The sequence below is a fragment of the Balaenoptera acutorostrata genome, chromosome 1 (assembly GCF_949987535.1).
Source record: "Balaenoptera acutorostrata chromosome 1, mBalAcu1.1, whole genome shotgun sequence".
Lineage (NCBI taxonomy): Eukaryota > Metazoa > Chordata > Mammalia > Artiodactyla > Balaenopteridae > Balaenoptera > Balaenoptera acutorostrata.
Window position 1 is genome coordinate 104104700 of NC_080064.1, and position 22288 is coordinate 104126987.

Genomic DNA, 22288 nt, shown 5'->3' on the forward strand with positions numbered 1-22288 from the left:
AAGCCTCACTTCCTGGGAGAGGTGAGTACGCATTCTGACCCGGGGGGAGGCTGCCTGTAAAGTAAGCACACAGCTGTGTCTGTTCCTTTGTCCTGGGCTCTCGCTGGACCCATTCTTTCAGATCATGGCCGTCGATTTATAATGCTCTGTTTACTAGGTTGAGTGTCTGTCTCACCCCAGACTGCAATCACCATGAAAGCAGGGCCAGGTCTGTTTTTGTTTACCCCAGTGTCTTAGGACTTTGAGTTATTGAATGATGAAATTATGTGTTTAGAAAACGCCTATATATCTCATGTGTACATGTATAATATATATTGTATATGACATATGCAACGCATGTATGAAATACATATATAAAGTCTGTATTGTGGGCCTTAAGTCATAAAGGGGACAGAGGTTATCTGTGTGTCCTCACTGTCTTTTTTTTTTTCTTTAATTAATTAATTAATTATTTTTGGCTGTGTTGGGTCTTTGTTTCTGTGCAAGGGCTTTCCCTAGTTGCGGCAAGCGGGGGCCACTCTTCATCGCGGTGCGCGGGCCTCTCACTGTCGCGGCCTCTCTTGTTGTGGAGCACAGGCTCCAGACGCGCAGGCTCAGTAGTTGTGGCTCACAGGCCCAGTTGCTCCGCGGCATGTGGGATCCTCCCAGACCAGGGCTCGAACCCGTGTCCCCTGCATCGGCAGGCAGACTCTCAACCACTGCGCCACCAGGGAAGCCCCTCACTGTCTTTCATTTGTGTGCTTACTATCTTTTTTTGTTACTGCCGTAGCACTTCCGAAGTAATTGCAGGTGCCTTCATTTCTAAGACAGGTTGGTGGGATGGGATAGGGGAGGAGATGGAGTCCACACATGAAAAGGCAGAGGTGAGAAAGTCCCCGTTCTTCCTCATGTGATTTTCTCCGTTCTTTCCTTGGCAGCTCGTGTGGAAGACAAACGACTCATGGTCCTCACTCTTCTCTCTCTACCCCCTCCACCCCTTCCTCCCTTTGTGGGGTTTTCACAGCCTCTCCCATCCCCGACTGGCATGTGCTCCTTCCTGGGCTTCGTGTCAGTTGCTCACAGCGTGGGGAAGCGTACTTCTTCGGTTCCAGTGCAGGCTTCAAGTGCCTGGTGGCTGGGTTAGTCCAAACCGCGGACTGCCTTCTTGCCGTCACTGTTCTCATAAGTGGCCAGCTCCGGCCACGTCTGCAGGAAGGGGCAGGGGGCTGCTGCCTGCAGCAGGTGCCTTGTCTCACCGTCGGCCTGGGTCGTAACTACTCCTTATTATCTACCCTGTGCCAGGCTTTAGTCTCGAGCTCCGGGCATATGAAGACATAGTCACAGACCTGACTCCTGTAGCTGCCAGTCTCTATGTGGAGGCATGACATTTACCCAGGAAAAGAGGTGGCCTCGAAGAAGTGTCTAAGGGGAATCCCCTGGCGGTCCAGGCCACTGCAGGGGTCACAGGTGGCAATCCCTGGTCGGGGAACTAAGATACTGCAAGCTACGCAGCACAGCCAAAAAAAAAAACCCAGAAGTGTCTAAGGATTGTTAGAAAAAAATGCTGAAATTTTAATGAAAAGGGAGAGCAGGGGCTTCCCTGGTGGCGCAGTGGTTGAGACTCTGCCTGCCAATGCAGGGGACACGGGTTCGAGCCCTGGTCTGGGAGGATCCCACATGCCGCGGAGCAACTAGGCCCGTGAGCCACAATTGCTGAGCCTGAGCGTCTGGAGCCTCTGCTCCGCAGCAAGAGAGGCAGCGATAGTGAGAGGCCCGCGCACCGCGATGAAGAGTGGCCCCCACTCGCCGCAACTGGAGAAAGCCCTCGCACAGAAACGGAGACCCAACACAGCCAAAAATAAAAATAATAAATAAATAATTAAAAAAAAAAAAAAGGGAGAGCATTCTGGGCTAGTTTAGACAGAGGTGCTCTTGCAGAAAAGGTGGGACAGCTGACACAATCCTCCATACCTGTTTGTATCACTACTTGTATCCTCTCTACCTGTATATGCATTTTTTTTAGGCTTTAGTGCTATGTCTGGATTGGGAACCTTTTGTAAGGATGCAAAGCACCCAAGTTGTTGGCTTCTCTAGCCCCAAAGAGTGATAATAAAACTGATGTGGCAAAATTTGGGGTTTGGAATATTGAGATGATATCACTTCCTGGGGTGCTGAGAACGGGTCTCTTGATTGATTATGCTGTGCGTTATGGTTGCTCAGACTGTATGCTTTTCACTTTCTGTGATGAGCTCATCGAAGAGCTTTTTTGAAAATTCATCGATGAGGGGCAATTTCTGATACAAATGAGATTAAGTAACTCCTGTTAACCCACTTAGGTGATGGTCCAAAGATTAGTTCTGGCTCTAAAATTCCAGTCTGCAGAAGTTCATTGAGATAGGAGTGATCCCAGCCATTGCATCAGCAAGCATGTTGCTGGGCTAGGAATATGGTGATGAGCAGCAAGCGCTCTGCCCCGCCATGGAGCTCACGGTCCGGCGAGGGCGGCGGACAAGCAAACGAGCCTGGGATGATCACGGTGGCCGTGCCGAGTCGACCCTCAGCAGGCACGTTCTGAACTCTGCTTGGCGCTGGGGGCTGGGGCTGGGGCTGGGGGCGGATCAGGAAAGGCTTCCACAAGGTGGCCTTCATTAAGTCTGAACCATCAGTAGGCTTTGTCTGGCAGAGAAAGCACGGGTTATTTGTTTCAGGCAGAGGGAAGAGCATAAGTAAAGAAATACACCTGTTTACAAAAGCTTGCTGGTCTTGTGTGAAGAAAGCTTTTTGGTGGATGGAACAGAGGGTTAAGTCGTGGGGGCTTCAGAGGGAAAGGGTGGAGGCTGGAGAGACAGTCGTAAGATTGTGAAGAGCCTGGAATTGTCACCTAAAGGAGTTTAAGCCTGATGTCCTGAGCGAATGTCTATTTTTTCTGGTTCTGCCTTCCCTAAGTCCCTCATGTCCTTTATTAACTTAATATTTTAAAAAATTCTCATTGTTGGAGGACTCATCTCCTCCCAGCTTTTCTTTTTTCTTTTTTTTATTGGAGTATAGTTGATTTACAATGTTGCGTTAGTTTCTGGTGTACAGCAAAGTGATTCAGTTATACATATGTAACTTTTTCACATTCTTTTTTATTATAAGTTATTACAAGATATTGACTGTAGTTCCCTGTGCTATACAGTAGGGCTTGGTTGTTTATCTGTGTTATATATAGTAGTTTGTATCTGCTAATCCCAGACTCCTAATTTATCCCTCCCCCCACGTTTCTGTGAGGCTGCCACGCTGTTCCATCGTCCTTGACTTTGACACTTGGCTAGGTGTTGGCTCATCGACTCACCTGATGATGTGGTTCTGCACCCAGCAGGTGTGCTGTAAAGAGCTGCTGAGTGAAGGAATGAAATATTGGATCCATGGGGTCAAGGTCTGTTCCTTAAAGGGCACGTGAACTCAGAGTCTTTTTGTTCAAGTCAAACTACCAAACTGTACTGCTCACTGGGCCTCACTGGGGAAGCTGGCACAGACCTCTGTACCACCCATGGCATCTGGCAGTGTGTCTGTAAATATCAAGGGCAGGCTTAAGGCCTTGTTGGGGAGGAGGGATGGACAAGGCAAAGGAAGGGCAGAAAATGGGCATAGGAAACAGTAAAATTGGGGGAAAGAGGACAAAGATCCTCAAGGGAAGGAGTGGGGGAGAATTTTACTAACAGCTCAGGTGTGTTCATGCCCAGATGCAAGTTTAAACTCCTGTGAATCTCCCATTCTCTTTAAACTAGACTGAAAGGAGGACCAGGTGTTCACACAGAACTTGGCAGACTCTGCTGGCCTGTTCAAACATGGGGAGGATTGAAAATGGCTGAGTAGTGAGGGGTGCTAGGCAGTGCTGGGGCCTCTAGCAGCTGTTAGTTTTATAGAACACTCTAAAATAATCCTTGTGGCTAGATCTTGCCTCAGCTTTTTCTGTCTCTGATCCTTGGACAGAGAATTGTTTGAATCATTTCATGTTTTGTTGAGTTATTTTGGTTACCCACCAGTACAGATTGCCTCGAAGTGGCTTTTGCGTCTTTGTGTTGTTCTTTGGTCACCTAACTTCTCGGAACCTCAGTTTCCATATTTAATCCTCTCAAGGTGGAGTATTAAATCATGTGAACAGGATTTGAAAACTCTAAAGCCATGCTATAAATGTCAGGTGGTTTTTGTCAGTTACTGAGTCCTTGAGGGCGAAGCTTTCTGCTCAGTACTTGGCTTGTATGAAGCCAAGTATGTATGTATGTATCAGGCTTCCATCAGAGGAGCAGAGCCACTGTGAATATTATGGAATAAGCCATTTAGTAGAGGAATTAGACTACACAATTTTGGGAGGAGCTGGGGCAAGGAAGGTCTGAAAAGGGATCAAGGAAAAGCCACTAGTCATCCCCCCGAAGCACTAGTGGGGGTGGATACGTTATTGCTGGCAGAGGAATCGAGAAGCCAGGCAGAGTGGGACTGCAAGCGGGGCACATGGGGCTGGGGGGGGGGGGGTCTGGCATAAGAGTCTGTGTAAGGGTAGTTGCCTATTTATAGCTACCACCTATGAGTTTGCAGCCAAGCATCTGGTGGTCTTGGAGCCGAGTTGGTCAGTAAAGATAGCATTTGGGAAGAAACCCAGAGCAGAAAGAAGAGCTAGAACAAACTGGAGCCCACCAACACCTGTGCATCTGTCTCTTGCTGCCTTGAACCCTGACGACCACCAGAGCATAATGGCTGTTGCTTCCTTGCCATCTCCCAAATCTCACACACACTTACGTCTCTTTTGTCCAACTCTAACCCAGAACTGCACAGGGAGAAGGTTTCCAGGAAGTGTAGTTCCAACTTAGCCATGTTGACTCATTACAAACCTGCACAATTTCATAATGTGGAATTTCATAATGTGGAATTAAGGATTTGGCATGACTGGGATCTCTCAAAGGCCATGGAACTGGAGCGACATCATGGTTAGGTGATCTAGTGCTTCAGTGGTAAGAAGTTCACTTAGTTAATGATCCAGTCTTCAAGAAGTGACTTGCAGCTGTGTTCCTCAGTTGCCTCCTGTCTTCCTTGCCTTTCCTGTCTGTAGTGCCAGAGGGAATGGTTATCTCGGCAGCAAAAGCTAAGGAAAGTTGCATTGACTGAAGAGCCTGTCAATTCCCATGGAGCGTGAAGTCTTCTATCACCAAGGTCCTGTTTGACCTGGGGAAACAGATGCTTACTGTCCCTCCTCTCGTGGTATGAAGGCTAAAAGAAGATTTGCAGATATGAATGACTGCAGACCAGAGCCAGAAACTGTCGTGTAAATGTTAAGTGAGAACAAGGTTGAGATCTCTGTACCGCCCTTCTTCACCCCCATGGTCTGTTAGTCATATTGTCCCTTCCTTGTGTTTCTGCAGCCAGCTCAGGTCAGCAAGAACTCAGGAAGTGCCTTCTATGGTCATCTTAGCTCCTGAGAAAATAACACACTTTGTGAGATTTAATGGCCACACCTGGACCTTGTCATCACTCTGAATTCTTTCACCTCTTGATTGTCAACTCTGATATCTCCCTGTGTGACCACAAGTGCTTTGCCTTCCTCCTTTCAGATTCCCTCGTATGTGTTGAACCTGTTCTTCATCCTCACTGTGATCCCCCTGATCTTGAAAGTTCCTTTTTTCCCAAGCCACTTTCACTTCCTGGGCGCTCATCCTGGTGGTCAGCATGCCAGCAGTGAGCTTGTTAACATCCTAAGGACCCTCTGCCACATTTCTTTGCCAGTCCTCATATGGTAGTTGAGTAACCCACACCAACCATAGTCTCTAAGTCTGAGCTTTGTCATCTTGCTGGGGAAAATCCTACAACCTGCCCACCTGAGTTTCCTACCAATTAGGGTGTCTTTACTTCACCTCAGTGAACCTTGTGTTAGTTTTGTGATGGTTTTCCACTATATTCCTTCTAATTCTTATTCTAAACCTTGTCCACAATCTCCAGGATCTAAACCCCTCTCTGCTACTTCACTGAGACACTGGAGACCCACCTAAGGTTCCTCAAGCTTTTTGCCTCAAAACCTTGCTATATTTTTACCCATCCTTTTCTCCTAAATTCTGAAAAAGGTAAGGGCTCCACCTTTGGCTCTTTTTTCCTTTGTATGTATACACTCTGTCCCTATGTGATCCCATGCCACTTGTGGCTTTGAATACCATTTATGTGCTGATGACTCTCCAGTGAATGTCTCTGCTTGGACCTCCCCCTTGAGCTCCAGACACATAAATTCACTGCCTACTCCACTGTACCCCCACTCACATGTCCAGCAGGCATCTCAGACTTCAAAGGGCTGGAAGAAATCTCTAGCCTTGCCTGATACAAATTCCTTCCTGTCAGTTATGTTCCCCTGTCAGTAAGTGGCTTCACTATGCACCCAGGTGCTCAAGCCAGAGCCTGTGTCATACCAGCTCCTGTCTTCCTCACTTTCCACATTCAAAATGGCAGTGTGTCTTTTCATTTTATATCCAAAATATATCCTGGATCTGACTACTCCTGAGAATCACCGCCACTACAAGCTGAGGCCAAATGTCCATCCTCTTTTGCTTGGTCTACCGTAACTTCTTCCATTCTGGTGTCCTTACTTCCAAATTGGTCCCACAGCAATCCGTCTTTCACACAGCAACCAGTGCGCTTCCTACAATAAAGCAGGCTCTATCATTCCCTAGTTTTACGTGCTTCCCATTTCAACCAGAGTCCAAGACCTCTGCCCCCTCGTTCATTATAATCCAGTCACACTGATCTTTTTTTCTATCCCTTGAACACCAGGCTTGCTCCATCTTAGTGCTTTTCTATTTGCTGGTCTCTCTGCCTGGAGCAGTCTTACCCCAGAGTTCTACCCCTGCCTCCTTCTCATTCTGGTCTGAACTCATAGGTGACCTTCTCAGAGGGGCCTTTCCTGACCACACTGGCTAAAAGCAGCCCTCCCCCATCCCCAGTCACCAGCACGTCGGCCTATTTTATCTTGATAGCATTTATCAGCGCTCTGGGCTTGTTTCCCCAGTCTCTCCTTAACTGGAACACAAGCTTCTTGTGAGCAGGGACTCTTGGCCGAATGTCCGCGGTGCCTAGAAGGTGCTGAGAGGACCTGGGGAGGACTGGCTGACTTTCCAGGATAAACTGCCCACTTGTGCCCTTCATCTCCTCTTGCCTGCTTTGGGGTCTTTTCATGGCTGTACGCTCCCTTACTTACATCTTGATTATTCCTTTCTCCTGGCTGTTACTCTCCAAGTCCCACACCACATTACTGCAAATGCACTTCTGTGGAGGTTACCAGTGGTTACGTGGTCGTCAGTTCAGAAGTCTTTTCACAGCACTTATCTGCCTTGACTTTTCTGCAGGTTTGACATTGTTGCTCATTTTTTCCAAACTGAAGCATAATAGGATTCTCCTCTAGATATTGTGCAGGATGCAGATAGTATAGGAACCAGGTCCTGCCTTAGGAGCTCGCAGCCTCCCAGGAGCAAGCAGATGGGTATGTCCTTAAGTAAAACAGTAAGTATCACTCCAGCCTTTCCTTCTTGGAATTCTTGCATCCCTTGGCTGCTAGGACGTAAGCCTTTTCTGTTTTCTTCCTAACTGGCTACTATTCCTTTTTGCCTTTTTTTTTTTTTTTTTGGCTCCTTTTCTTCTGCTTGTGTCTTAAATAATAGGAGCGCACTATGATTTTGTCCCTTTCCCTCTTCTCTGTACTCTGTCCCCCGGTGACCCCATGGACCTTCACATCTCCCAGATCTTCACCAGATCTCCTCTCCAAGCATGTGACTCCACATTCATCTGGGGCTCAGATATCTTCGGACTGGGGGGTTTCCATGCCTGGTGGACCTTTCAACTTGTCTGAATCTCACTGACTACTTTTCTCCTCTGTGTTTCCTTAGCAGCTCTCAGCTTCCCTGGGCATGTCTCTCATCTCGGTTCTATCAATGGATTCTTGTTCCAGCATGACTCTTAGGGCTGCTGCCTTTCCGCTCCTGCCCTTGCTCTTCTTTTGATTCTTGTACCAACCTTTCCCCCAGCACCCCCCCCCACCCCCGGCCCCATCATCTCCTAGAGGGCTTCCGACTGACCACCCGTGTGTGTGTCCACTCCAGCCTGCTCTTACTGCACTGTTCCGCCCGCCCTGCTCTTCACCACTCCCCACATGTCCCCGCCTAGGCCTTTGCCTGTGCTCCTCCCTTTAACTCTGACCATCTTCCTCCTCAGCGTCCCCTGCCCAACCCCTACTCCCCAGCCATTTTTCAAAGGCCCAATTTAAATGTTGACACTGCATGAAGCTTTTCACTAATCCCTTTAGAGGGATGCACCCTCACTTTCTGAGGAACCCACAGCACTTGCTAGTACCTCTCTTTGGTTACTATATCTTTCCTCACGTTAGAGTTTTCACGTGCCCCTTATGACTCAACATACCGTAAGTCCCTTAAAAGAAGGTCCAAGGCTGATTTACCTTCCTCTCTCACATGTCGTCCAGCACGAGGGCTTCTTGCTCAGTAGTTGTTTGTTAAATGAGTCATACTGCATTTGTCTAGTTTATCTCTGTGAGGTCTTAGCTGAAGCTTTTTTTAAAAAATGATTCTAAGGCCTGCTCTAGTAGAACCTTATTTGCGTTTGGATGGGATTTTGAAGTACTGCCATATGTGACTTCATTACACATTCTCTGCTGGCTGGAACTTGTTTAATGTGTACATTGCTGCATTTTCATCACTTAGGGACTGTCTAGATGAAAGCCGGCATGATCCCTTCCTGCCAGACCTCTCAGTGGCAGTCCTGCAGAGACAAAGGTTTTGCATTCATTAAATCAGGTACTGCAGTAAAGGTTCTATGAGAGTTTACAGGTTTAACCTTCTGTGTATTCACTTCTAAATCACATGTGGACTGGGAACTTCGCATAGCAATCCATAGGCCCCTGGTCTCTCTTAAAGGCCTTGTAAGGACTGGAGAAGGGGGATTTAGCCGTCATTTTACAAGGCAAAGTGAAATACCACAAGCTCTTCGGTTTCGGTATTTCCGTTGTACCTGTTCTACTGGATTCAGTAACTTACAATACTTATCTTACAAATGGCTCCGATTGTAAAATCAGATTGTTTGCTTCTAGGCAGCACAGTGAGGTGATAAAATTTGAGCAATAATAGGAACAATTGCAAAAATCCGGTGCAGATCTGCTGTACTCTACAGGCCTTGATTTAGAATAATATTGATGATAACCCAGGAAATAAAATCTATTTCCCATGGATATCATAAGGGGGTGGAAGAGGGTGGATAAATACAGTTTCATCTTCATTAGCTTGTCTCTCTTAATGATTCCTCATGGTTGCCAATAGTGCTTATTGAAATAAACATTGCAGGAATAATTGCACTGAAAAACTTGCCCGACTTTTCTTCCCTATCTCCATCCATTCTACATGATGGAAGAAAGTTGAAAGCATTTAATTATTTTCTTGAGTACTTCAGAGGTAGGCAAATAGCAATCTGGAAACAATTACCTCTTGCATGTTAATTATCTGCACTGCTGAAAAGTCAGAGCAGTGGGCTTCCAAAAGTCCTTCCCATATGTTTTTAGAATCAAGTTCTCTTCACCTTTTTTGAACATGAAAGTGTGAGATATAGAGTTAGTGTCACTTAAAATAATGGAGGCAGTCTATCAGAAAAAAATATTTGAAGAAACTGGAAGTTATTTTTAACAATCCCGTTTAGAGAAATGGGATTTCTCTCCTCTATTTCATGTCAAGAATATATATTTCTTCCCTTAGTAACTCATTTTGGTTACTTTGTTGCCTATCTGGTTCACATTGCCTGTGGAGAATTTGAAATATTTTATAGGGAATTTCAAGCCGTTTCTTCTTCCCACTCAGGGCAAAGACAGAATCAACAGAATATGGTAGTATCAACAGTGCAGTTGAAGACAAAACCAACCCAGCCCATCTTTGCCTTGACAGTGCAGTGCATGGGCCAGATAAACCTGGGTTGAGTCCCTCACTTCATAGCTGTTATGACCTTCAGCAAGTTATTTAACTTCTCTGAGTCTCAGTTTCCTTGGTTCTGTGATAGGGGTGGTCTGGCATATAAGAGAGATGCAGTATGTTATTATTCCTCCTCTTAACTCTGTCCTAGCGTTGTGGAGAGAAATCTGATGATGAATCAAAGTGAACACATTACAAAGTAAATACTTGAGAAAAGCTTATATGATTTTAGCTGAAATTATGGATTATTTGATTAATCAAGTATTTTTTATTATCCCCCTCTCATTAGTTTGTTATCCACTCTTTCATTTTTATGGTTATTCTAGAGCTTAGAACGTACATTGTTGACTTATTAGTGTCTACTGATGATCCTTTTATCAAATGCAAGACCTTAGAAAACATTTAGGCTCCGTTTATTTCACTCTTTCCCTTGCTTTTTGTGCTGTTGTTGTCATATATTTTAAATTCCAGAAGACATTACTAATATTGTATTACATAGTCACCATTCAGTAGATTTACCCACACAGTTACCCTTTCTGTTGCTCTTTATGCCTTCCTACATCTCCATGACTCCATCTGGGGTCATCTTCCTCCTATCTGAAGAACTCCCTTTAGTATATCTTTTTGGTATTTCGTTAGCATTTCTTTTTATTAATTCTCTTTCCCTGGTTGAGAGTTGATTGAAAGCATATTGACTTTGCCTTCCTTTGTTAACGATATCTTTTCTGTGTAGAATTCTCTGTTGGTAGTTACTTTCTTTCATCGCTTTAAAGATATCATTCCAGGGACTTCCCTGGTGGTGCAGTGGTTAAGACTCCCCGCTCCCAGTGCAGGGGGCCCAGGTTCGATCCCTGGTCAGGGAACTAGATCCCATGTGCATGCCGCAACTAAGAGTTCACATGCCACAACTAAGGAACCTGCATGCCTCAACTGAGGAGCCCACCTGCCGCAACTAAGACCCGGCACAACCAAGTAAATAAATAAATAAAATAAATATTTTTAAAAAAAGATGTCATTCCATTGTCTTATGAGCATTGTTTCTATTGAAAGTCAGGTATCATTGAATTGTTGCTCCCTTCTGTGCCTTTCAGCAGTTTTACAATGATGCACCTAGGTGTGGTTTTCTTTGTATTTGTGCTGCTTTAGATATGTAGTACTTGAATCTGTGGCATGATGTCTTTTGTTGGTTTAAGAAATACCTTAACCATTATTTCTTCAGAAATTAATTCTAATTCTATCATATTCTTTCTCATCCTGGGACTCTGTTACACGTGTTTGACCTTTTTACTGTCTCTCATGTGTCTCTTAGACTCTTTTCTGCATTTTTCATCTTTTTTACACCCTGTGCTTCAGTTTGGATATCTTATACTGACTTCTGTTGCATCTAATCTGATATCAAACCCATTTGTTGAGTTCTTAATTTTAGATTTTTTTTTTAGTTCTAGAATTTTAATCTGATTATTTTAATAAAGTTAAGAAGTGAAATCCTGTTGTCTATTTCTTTAATAAATTAATCATAGTCATTTTAAAGTCCACGTCTGATAACACCAGTATCTGGATCCCTGTGCATCTGTTTCTATTGTCTGGTTTGTTGTCTTTTGTGTTCAGTCATTTGGTGCTGTCGTACGGAATGTCTGGTAGGTTTTGACTGAATATTGAAAAATTGTAGAGGCTCTGTATGATGTTACCTTCTTCACAAGAAGATTTACTTTTTATTTTTTTATTTTTCTTTCTAGCAGGCTAATACAGTAAGAGAAGCTCACTGTAATCCAGTGAGGAGCTGAGATGTTTTGAGACAAGATTTCAGTATTCTTGAGAGCTGGTTGTTTCTTCAGCTTTGCTCTTACTCCAAAGGCATAGCCCTTTCCAGGGCTGTAATTCAGTCTGGGGTGTTTACTATAGTCCACCTTCCTTTGTGAACTCGGATTTCCAATTTTTGTTTCCCCAGTACTGTGAGATGGTCGAAAAATTTGCTTAACCTTTTAGCTTCTTAATATTTATTTTCTGTTTAACTTCTCGGACACTTACCAATCTTCCCCCACCAACTCCCCCCACCTCAGACTATGACTTTCTTTTTGTGTTTGTTTGCTTGTTTTAGACTATGACTTTCTTAATGGCCCTGAACTTCAGTTGCTGTCTTCTTGGCCCCATGAGGCATTGGCAGTTCTGAACTACTACCTTTTACTACACAACTTAAAATTGGCAAATATTTCAAGAGAAAAAGCAGTGCATGTTGTCAGGCCCACCTTGGGGTGTTTCTGTGATCTTGGCCCCTTAGTCCCGGATACCTGGATAGATCACAAGTGCATTCAATGGTCTGTTTCTTGTGTTTTGTCCATCTTTTGTAGTTGTTCTGTGGTGGGGGCAGGGGGCGGGGAGTTGATCTGATACAAGCTAGTCCATCATAGCAGAAAGTATCTCATCTCCATTATTAGTCTTTTGAAATTTATACCTCACTTATCTCCCCTCCTCCCAAAAAATATATTTGAGGCAATTTACAGTGAAATACACACATGCAATAAACCTTAAAATAAGGGTAAAGAAATCAAAAGTACAAGGGTGGCAGAGAAGGCACAGGAAGGTGTACAGGTAGAGAAAAGAGATAATTATTAGAAATTTAGATTGTGAATGGTTTCCATATTTCACCATCATATTTAGTACTAGACTTCCTTGAAGCTAAGGTACAAAAGGACACATGAATTTTATATATGTTGGGGAAAACAGGACTTGGAAGTTGGAATACAGATAAAAGAGATGATGAAGCAGTAACAATTGTATTCAGGGTTTTTTTGTGTGTGTTGTTTGTTTTGTTTTATTTTGTTTTGGTAGGTTTAGGCAGAAATTTTAAAAACAGGAATTAGGAAGCAGTGCAGGGTTCTGAGACCTATCTAAGAGGGTCTGGGCATCACCAGGGCATGGTGATGTGGTGCTGGGCCACTTAGTAATTGGGATTATGAGAGAGAGGTTTAGCATCAGAGCCTTAATATACTGCACAAAATGTCCTATTAAGGTACCCTAATTTGTGTTGAGTATCAAAGGTGCTTGGGTTGTGGTTACTGACCTGAGTGGTGAGAGACGCCTATACAGTTCTTGTTTTCTGGGGAAAGAACACACAATGGTCCATCACCTGGTATTTTTTTTCTGGTAGTAAATTTTAAGAGACTTTTATCATATGGATTCTTGCGTCATTGAACAACACAATAGTGGCCTCAATAGTCCTTTTAAAACTAATAAAGAAATGCTTTTCATATAAAGGTTTCTTATATTGACCCCTGAAAACAAATTTAAATTGTTTCTTAGTAAAGACATTTTTATAGAAAGCTAACCTAATACAGTTCAGGTGCCAAAGTGTTTGGGACTCTTCATTTGAAGTACTGGTAGAATTTGGAAAACCAGAGGAAAATTTTGTTTTTTTCCCCTTAGTCAACTGTTACAAGAGGTTTCAACTAAAATTGGTAACGTGTGGCTTTGCAGATATTCTTTTTGATTTGGAAAGAGCCATATGCTCTATGCTTTACAAGTTGTGTTTATTTTTAAAATATTATTAGCTGTTATTTAACAATATTAAAGGAAATATGTGCTAAATAGCAGACTGCTGGTAGCAAATTGAAATTCTGTTAACTAAACTTCAAAATCTTGCTTTGCGCAGATGAGGGGACATCCTAGTTCTACATGTACGGCACTGCTCAGGTTTATATCTTTTTTTAGATTAGAATTTGATCTTTCAAGCATCTGTTCCTATCTGCTTGGCTTTTTCCAGGGGCACTGTAACATAGCCAGAGTCGAAGGTACTTCTGCAGGTTGAGTTGAGGCAGGAGTGCCTAAGTGACCCCAGGGGAGATGGGGAAGGCTTCCCACAGGAGGTGGTGCTGGAGCTGCTTCTTGCAAGAGGCTGAGAGATTGCTGGGAGGGCATTCCAGATGAAGGAAGCACAGAAACAGAGGCTGTGAGGCCCAAGAGAACATGGCATTTCCAGAGACTGAAGGGCCATTTGTTTTGTTGAAGTCTAAGGACTAAGGGGTGGGAGAATGGTAGCTGATGAAGCTGGAATGGTAGCCATGGGCCAGACTATGAAGGATCTTGTGTGTCTTCTATTCGTTCATTTATTTAGCAAATATTTGTTGAACAACTACTATGTACCAGGCCCAGTTCTAGGCACTGGCATTCAGCAGTGAACAAAACAGATAAAAATCACTGCTCATTTAGACCTTACAATCTGGTGGGAGGAGGCAGATAATAAATAATAGTAAAAGTATATGGATACACATAAAGAATATTAGTGATAAGTGATAAGAAGAAAATTTGGCAAGAATGAGGGTGGGTGTGTACAATTTTAAGGCGGTCAAGAAAGGCCTCACTAATAAGGCGACACTAGAATGAAATGTGAAGCTGGTGATGGGGTGGGGTTTATGTCTGAGAGTGCTCCGGACCGAGAAAATGTGCAGAAGCCCTAGGTTGGAATAGGTCTCTCTGCTCAAGAGTCTTAGGAGGAAAGCATGGCTGGAGTGCAGTGGAGGGAGGAGCTTGGAGAAGAAAAGAGGACCAGGCCCTGTGAGGTCTTGGTGGCCTCTGTGAGGACTTGGCTTTTATCTGAGTGACATGGGGAGTGATTGGAAAGCTTTGAGCAGAGTAAGGACGTAATACACTTACGTTTTTAAAAGATGGCTTGGCTGTGTTGAGAGTGGAGGGCAAGAGCAGAGGGAAGGCAGGCAGCCAGTTGGGAGGCTGTTGCAATAATTCAGGTGAGAGGGAAGGTGGCGTGAACCAGGGGCATCACAGTGGGGGGTCTGGAAGATAGAGTGTATCCTGTAGGTGATGAGGAGCCATGAGATACTTCTGACCAGTGAAGTGACATATGATTTGTGCGTTAAAAAGATGATTTGGGTGACTCTGTGGAAGCAGGACTGGAGAGCTGAGACAAGCAGCTGGCTCAGTTTGCTGAGCTCCACTCACTAAGAATAAAGACAGACACCTTACAAGGAATGTAGCCTCGTGCCGAAGAGCCCCGTTGAGCTGGTTGTTAACCCTGGTGAACTTCTTGACAAGGGCTAGAAATTGCAAAGGTTTACATGTTAGGGAATTCCTTTGTAAACCTGTCAAGGAAGCAAAGGGAATGGTTGTGATCAGGTTTATTCTAGAGGCGGCCTGCAAAGCAGGTAACCGCAGACCCTTACTGCGTGCAGGGCACTGTTGTGAGTGCTCTGTGGCTCAATTAATCCTTACACAGCCCTAAGGGTTGTGTCTGCATTTCACAGATGGAAACTGGGCTCAAGGAGAATAAGCGTTAGGCTGTGTTCCCTCTTACGGGTCTCCACCATGAAGCTTCCTTCTTTTTTTTTTTTTTTTTTAATGTTTATTTCTTTATTTATTAGGTTGCACCAGGTCTTAGTTGCAGCAGGAGGGCTCCTTAGTTGTAGCTCGCAGGCTCCTTCTTTGTGGCAGGTGGGCTCCTTAGTTGCGTCATGTGAACTCTTAGTTGCAGCATGCATGTGGGATCTAGTTCCCTGGCCAGGGATCGAACCCTGGCCCCCTGCATTGGGAGCGCAGAGTCTTATCCACTGCACCACCAGGGAAGTCCTGAAGCTTCCTTCTGAAGGGTCTCTCTGGGAGAGTCAGAATTATCCAGTCATCTCTGAAATTAAATGTAAAAAAGATGGCCTGTTTCCTTTGTGAAATGTGGTGACGATGACCTCACTGCTTGCTGGGTATTATTTCAGTGCCCTGAGTTTCCAGTGACAGAAATTAGCCTAAGGAATATAAGTGGGTGTGAGTGGAATTGCAAGGAATTGAAATGTCCAGGGGAAGACATGTGCGTGTGTGTGTGTGTGTGTGTGTGTGTGTGTGCATGTGTGCACATGTGTATGTTTGTGTGTATGTGTGTGTGCATGTGGAATGATTTAGAAGGTGTGGCAGAACTAGTGGCTCAGATGATACCGTCTAGTCACGAGGGCACATTCTCTGCGCCTCTTTGGCCCCAGTGTTGACCTGGGTCTCTTCTGCGGTAGATGGCTTCCTCACCTGGTCAGGAGCGCTGCCCACATGCAGCTTCAGGGCAAAGCAGCTCTGTAGTACCCTGATTCCCAAGGAGGTGAAAGTGCCTTCCTGAGCAGCTTCAGCAAACATGAGCAAGGAAGACTCTGACCTGGTTTCAGCCCCAGTGTGCATTCCTGGGACCGGGGGTGCAGGGCATTCCTTGGATCATAGACATATCATCCCAATCTCTGCCTTGATCTTCACATGGCACTCTCCCTGAGTGCTTGTCTCTGTCCAGATTTCCCCCCTTTTAAGGACACTGGTCGTTGGATTAGGGGCCCACCCTGCTCCAGTATGACCTCATTACGGTTTAGCTAATTACATCTGCAACAACCCTATTCCAAAAGAAGATCACATTCTGAGGTGCTGGGGGCTAGGACTTCAACATATGAATGTGGGGGGGGGGGGTGGTGGTAGGGAGACACAATGCAACCCATAACAAATGACAGAAACACAGAACAAAATAAATAATAGAAGTTCCATTTTATTGAGCTCTTACTACGTGGCAGAGTCTCAGCTAGCCATTTTATTTCATCAACTCGGTGAATCCTTCTTTCCTCATTTTATAGTGCAGGAAGCCAAAGCTAAGAGAGGTCTCTCAGTTTCAACTTGTCTCCTTGATTTCAGAGCCCATGCTTTCTCCTGTATATCTTAATGCTATACTTATTCATAGAACATCAGGAAAGAGCCATGCAAGTTCATCTGGTCTGAATTGAAATGCTAACACAGGTAATAAACGCACTGCAAAAAAATGTGCTGAAGTTCATTGCAAAGAAACGATCTTAAAGGACACACAGGTGACGGTCCCTAAGGGCCCTCCCAGAGGCCTGTGAGGTCTGTGCTCTTGGGGCAGGGAATGCCAGTGAACTCTTGGCTTTGTCCACCAGGCCTGTCATCCCCAGTAAGCCGCTGCATTCCTACCAACGCCCAGCAACCAGCCGGAGCAGGCACTGTCTCCCTTTGTGCTTCCCTATCCTCATTCTGAATTTAGATCAGGGTGAAGAGTAGAGAGAAGGAAATGAGCCAGAAAATAGAAAATTAATACTTGGTAGAGTCGTCATATTTTAAAATTAATTTATAGGCGATGTCAGATAACCAGAGTTAAATCATTTTATCAGAAGGCTGCTCTAGGATTTAAAAATTGGCAGCCATCATTGTAAATCAGGTCTCAGGAGCCCCCAGGGAATGGTCTCTAGGGAAGAATGTTGATATAGGGTGGACAGAAATGTAAATACTTGATTAGCTGTGTCCTTTTCTTTCACACAAAACCTAAAGTATTTCTACCTCATGTTGAGTGATCACAGTAGGTTAAATAGTAACAGGAGGGAGAAAGCTATTCAAGTTCATGGTTAGCCTACTTTTAGTGCTTCTCTTCCTCCCTGGCAATCCTAGGAGACTGTTGCATGAGAGGTACTCACCGCAGGGGGGTATTCCTGGCTTGGGGTCCTTGGGGTGGGCTCAGCCTTCTTCTGCACAGACACTGGCAGCACGCTGGTCAATGTCACATTTCCCCAGCTGGTCGATGTCACGTTTCCACCATGTGCCTGGGAGCCGGAGTGCCCACAGTTTTACCACATTTATACTGGGAAGACCTTATTGGATTCAAGCCCTGCCTTTCACCTCTTGTTGTTGCAGCTCTTTGTCGAGGGCGTGTGGTGAGGGTCCCCGCGGGGAGTCTGGTGCGGGTGGTGGGCACTGAGCTGGTCATCCCCTGCAACGTCAGCGACTACGACGGCCCCAGCGAGCAGAACTTTGACTGGAGCTTCTTGGCCTCGGGCAGCAGCTTCGTGGAGCTCGCCAGCACTTGGGAGGTGGGCTTCCCCGCCCAGCTGTACCGTGAGCGCCTGCAGAGGGGTGACATCGTGCTGCGGCGGACGGCCAACGACGCCGTGGAGCTGCACATAAAGAACGTCCAGCCCTCAGACCAAGGCCACTACAAGTGTTCCACCCCCAGCACGGATGCCACCGTCCAGGGCAACTATGAGGATACAGTGCAAGTTAAAGGTACATCCTCACGGGGGGTTGCTGCGCTGGGGGACCGGACTTTCCTCTGCCACTCAGCTGTGCGGGGCTGTGCCAGGAAACTGAAATCCTCTGGGTCTCTGTTCCCTCCTCTGTCCAATGGAGGAATAATGTCTTACCTGATTAAAGGCAGAGGATGGGCCAGGTGACCTCTGAGGGCCCTTCCTCTTCAGTCCATTATGATTGTGAGCCCTCCCGTGGCTGGTGTGTGATGGCGACTCCAGCTGTGAGCCAGGTTGCCTGCCCTCAGTAATCCCATGGCTGGCCCTCCCACCTGTCAGCTCTGTGGCCGTGGGCATGTCCCATGCCTCAGCTTCCTCCTCTGGAAAACAGTGCCTTCCGTAAAGGTCAAGGTGAGTTAGGACATGTAAAGCCTCAGAGCAATGCCATAGTAAGCACTCAGTCAGGTTAGGGACGAGAAGGTGACGGTCATGATGCCACTGATGTTCAGGTTTATGGGACTAACAGGTACTTCAAAGCTCACGTCTTTCTTTGTGCCCTTCATGATTTAAGTACCTGTTTGTTCTAGAAGTTGTAGGGGTCATATGTGGGGAAAGAATGAAGTGGCCACTGCAACCTTATTGGCCTGGCTGTGCAAGTAATCACACCTTATGTATCTGGAATGTTTGGGTTTGTTTGTTTTTTCATTTTCCAAATTCTGCTTGATTAATGCACACATTCAATTCTCAACCCAATGAGGAAGAGAGGGCAGGGTATTTCCCTAATTTACACATGAGGAAATGGAAGAGCATAGGTTAATTGCTTGCCTAAAATCACACAGCTAATTAGTAAATGAGCAAGAACAAACAATTTTAATTTGGGGCTAGCAAAATAGAAACATTATTAGTGTGGTTATTATTATTACTTAAGTATGCATTTATTTGTATCCTGCCTTGTTCCAAAAAGAATTATACCAGAGTAGTAGTGTAATTAATGATCAGGAAAGCAGAAGATGTACATGATGATATAAACAGAAGGGGTTGATTCAGGCATTCATTCCTTCTGTAATGATTTATGGACTGCTACCATATTGTCCAGATACTGTTCCCCCATTAGACTCATGAGGGGATAAAACAGCCATGTCCATTATGCAGGTATTAAAATGTCCAGTCTACCTCTTCCATTACCTCTTCTCATCCCTCTACAAAATCCAAATATGTTTTTGAGAAAAAAGTCCCATAAGACATTCTTGCGTTGGAGTTAAATAATGCATTGCTTTTGTGGTCATCACACACACGCTACACCTCCACTAGGTCAGATGCACCCTCGTCTCCATGTGTAATTCTCATCTTGAGGAGTTGGAGGCAGCAGGGGGAACCTACCCCCCCCAACCCGCCGCCACCAACCACCCAGTATCTTTCTGTTTGTTCTCCAGTCTTTGAAAGGCAGGAGTAAGGAGAGGCTTTCCTGGGGTCAGGCAAGCAGATGGCTGGCCATGTGGAGCCTCTCGTGGCCGCCATGCATGGTCTAGGGTCTCTCTGGCCTTCAGCTTCATGGGTCTTCAAGCTGTATATCCATGGCCTCAGGGATAACTGGTCTTGGGAACTGAGTCATGTTAGCTGGACTCACAGACTGATGTGTATAGTAGAAGGTCATTATATTCATTTGCAATAGAGATAGGTCTTTGTGATGTGTCCTTCTAAACATGTAGCAGGTTTTTTTTTTCTGTTATTTAGAGTAGTCCCTTCTCAAGGACACTGAATTCGTTTCTGAGTGTGGGATGGCAGGAACACCCAAGGAGATGATGGACAGTGGTGTTTGGGGATTCTCTCATCCAGCCCATAGGCAGGCCTGAGAGGTTGTCCCTGCCCTTTGGTAGGGGCCTCCTCGCTGGTTACATCACGTGTGGCTTCCCTTTCTCAAGAGCAGTCACCAACACTTCCCTGACCTCCGGCCCCCTTTTTCTAGACTATGGAAGAGCCCAGCTTTTCCCCAGTGGGTCCTAATAGTTAAATAGCTGAGGCGTCAGTTTTCCTTGATGGGTTCCTACCCTGCAGATACCCTCTGCTCACCCTAGTCATTCTTAGACGTTCCCCAGGCCTCAAGGCACAGGAAGCTCTCCTGTGTGTTTGTGCTTTGCGGATTACACTGCCTTCACTCCTAGAAGATCCCCCAGGTTCTCTACTCCAGCCTGTGTCCTAACAAAGTGCTGGACAGTAGTGGCTGGTTATTTGATTGTGAGTGCTGAGTGCCAAGCACTCTCCTGGGCACCTTCCCTTATAACTGGTTTAATTCTCAGTCAACTTCCGGAGATAGGTCTCGTTGTCATCGCTTTTTAGAGTTGAGGAAAATGAGGCACGGAGGGGTAAAGTGACTTGCCTAAGGGTGGCAGAAGTAGAACTCCAAGGCACAGCTCCCAAAAGGGAGTTTGCACCACCCATTTCTAGCCAGGGGTCTTATTAATGTCTCCTCTTTCTTCAAGTCAGAAAGTTGAGATCATAGATGAAGCGCAGTGGGCAGCCGTGCCCATCTGGGCTTTAGAACAGGGGAGGGGAGGAGGAAATTGTGCCGCAAGCCCCGCACGGTGCTGGGCACTCGCACAGTGGCTGGGGTGGCGGTGCGCTGACGGCTCCGCTTTCTCCCTGCAGTGGTGCCGGATGCTCTGCGCGTGGCCGCCGGCCCGCAGCCCTCCCCGGGCCCCAGCCTGCGCGAGGGCGAGCCCTTCGAGCTGCGCTGCTCGGCCTCCGCCGCGTCGCCGCTGCACACGCACCTGGCGCTGCTTTGGGAGGTGTGGCGCGGCCCCACCCACCGGAGCATCCTCTCCCTGACCCACGAGGGCAGGTTGCGGCCCGGCCCCGGCTACGAGCAGCGCTACCGCAGCGGGGACGTGCGCCTGGACACCGTGGGGAGCGACGGGTACCGCCTCTCCGTGTCCCGGGCCCTGGCCTCCGACCAGGGCTCCTACCGGTGCATCGTCAGCGAGTGGATCGGAGAGCAGGGTAACTGGCAAGAAATTCAAGAAAAAGCCGTGGATGTGGCCACCGTGGTGATCCAGCCAACAGGTGAGCTTCTGGAAATTGTATGTTTTAGACTATGTATTATTCAGGCCAATGTGGTGTAAAGAACTCGGCCGGGAGCCTTTTTCTTCTCTGACAAGATTTCTGCTCCTCCTGGGAGGCCTCGCGTTGACGGGTGAGGGAGTAGGGTGGTGTTAATGGTTTGGGGAGGATGCATTTGTTTCGTGCCAAATGCCGAGACCCCTGGGAAGCTGCAGGTTACGTAACATACTACGAGAATTTTGTGACTGAAAGATTAAGTCCTTTTAAGTGCCAGGAGAGGTCTGGCCTGGTGGTCAGAGGGGCTTTGGGGTGGAGCTGCCCCCCAGCCCGCTCCCTTGGCTTCATTTTGTTTGGTGTTTCCTAAATCTCTGCATCTGCCCTTCCCCACAGCTGTTGGGGACGTGTCTGGCTCATCCCCAAACCTCTCATCTGACTTGGGTCCTCTAGGCCTGCCTTTCAGGTCCCCTCAGATGTGACATCCCCTTGTAGGTGAGGGATTACCTAGGGCTGGGCCTCTTCTTATGTCCTCTATGCCACATACCCCAGAAGCATTCAGCCCGGGGGTCTATATGCAAGAAGTTGTTGTCATCTGTGAACCAGCCTTTTCAAAAACAACAAACAAAACCCTTCTTACTCCTGCTAGAGAAGTAATTAAGGAAATGCAAAATACATTTTCGAAAACCCATAAAAATAAAAGAAAACAAATAGCAAAGAAAAAAAGGCCATTTTTGACTCAGTTTCCAACAGGCATCAGTAGAGAACCTACTGTGTGCTCAGTTCTGTCCTGGGCTCTGGGGTCAGAGATGCTCAAGGATCGTTCCCAGGCCTCATGGAGCTTCTGGCTTGGCAGAGAAAAAGCGTAAAGAGCCCATCTCCGGGTGATGTCACTGCTGTGGATGGTTGGATAGACTTGGTTTGCTGGGAGGCTGACATCTCCAGATCTCAGAGTACTCTGCTGCTGTTGCTGCTGCCTCCTGTTTTGTAAACTGGGAAGACCTTGGCTGGACTCATTTCCTGACTATAAACAAGAGTGTGTGGTCGCTCTGTTGCTCAGATTGGAAGGAAAGCAGGAAACGATACACACGGGGAGTGTTTTTCCTCTGCAAGCTGCATTGTCCTGGGCACTCTACCCTGCGTTTACACCACAGCACAGGAGCTGGATTTGGTGAAAGCAGCCCTGACTGGCCACTGAGTGACCGCGGCCGTCAGTGAGGTTGGAGGTGCTCTTGCCGACAAGAGGGGCTGCAGGTCACGCTCAGTCTTGGTTCTCCTGGC

General features: G+C 46.3%; 1 protein-coding gene across 1 annotated transcript in view; it reads left to right on the top strand.

Annotated features, from left to right (window-relative positions):
- PTGFRN (prostaglandin F2 receptor inhibitor) overlaps positions 1-22288 on the top strand; it is a 76704-nt gene that overhangs the window by 13219 nt on the left and 41197 nt on the right. The window contains exons 2-3 of the mRNA XM_057527157.1: positions 17628-17996; positions 20603-21016. Coding sequence (XP_057383140.1) covers positions 17628-17996; positions 20603-21016 — 783 coding nt within the window. The remainder of the gene's footprint in view (positions 1-17627; positions 17997-20602; positions 21017-22288) is intronic.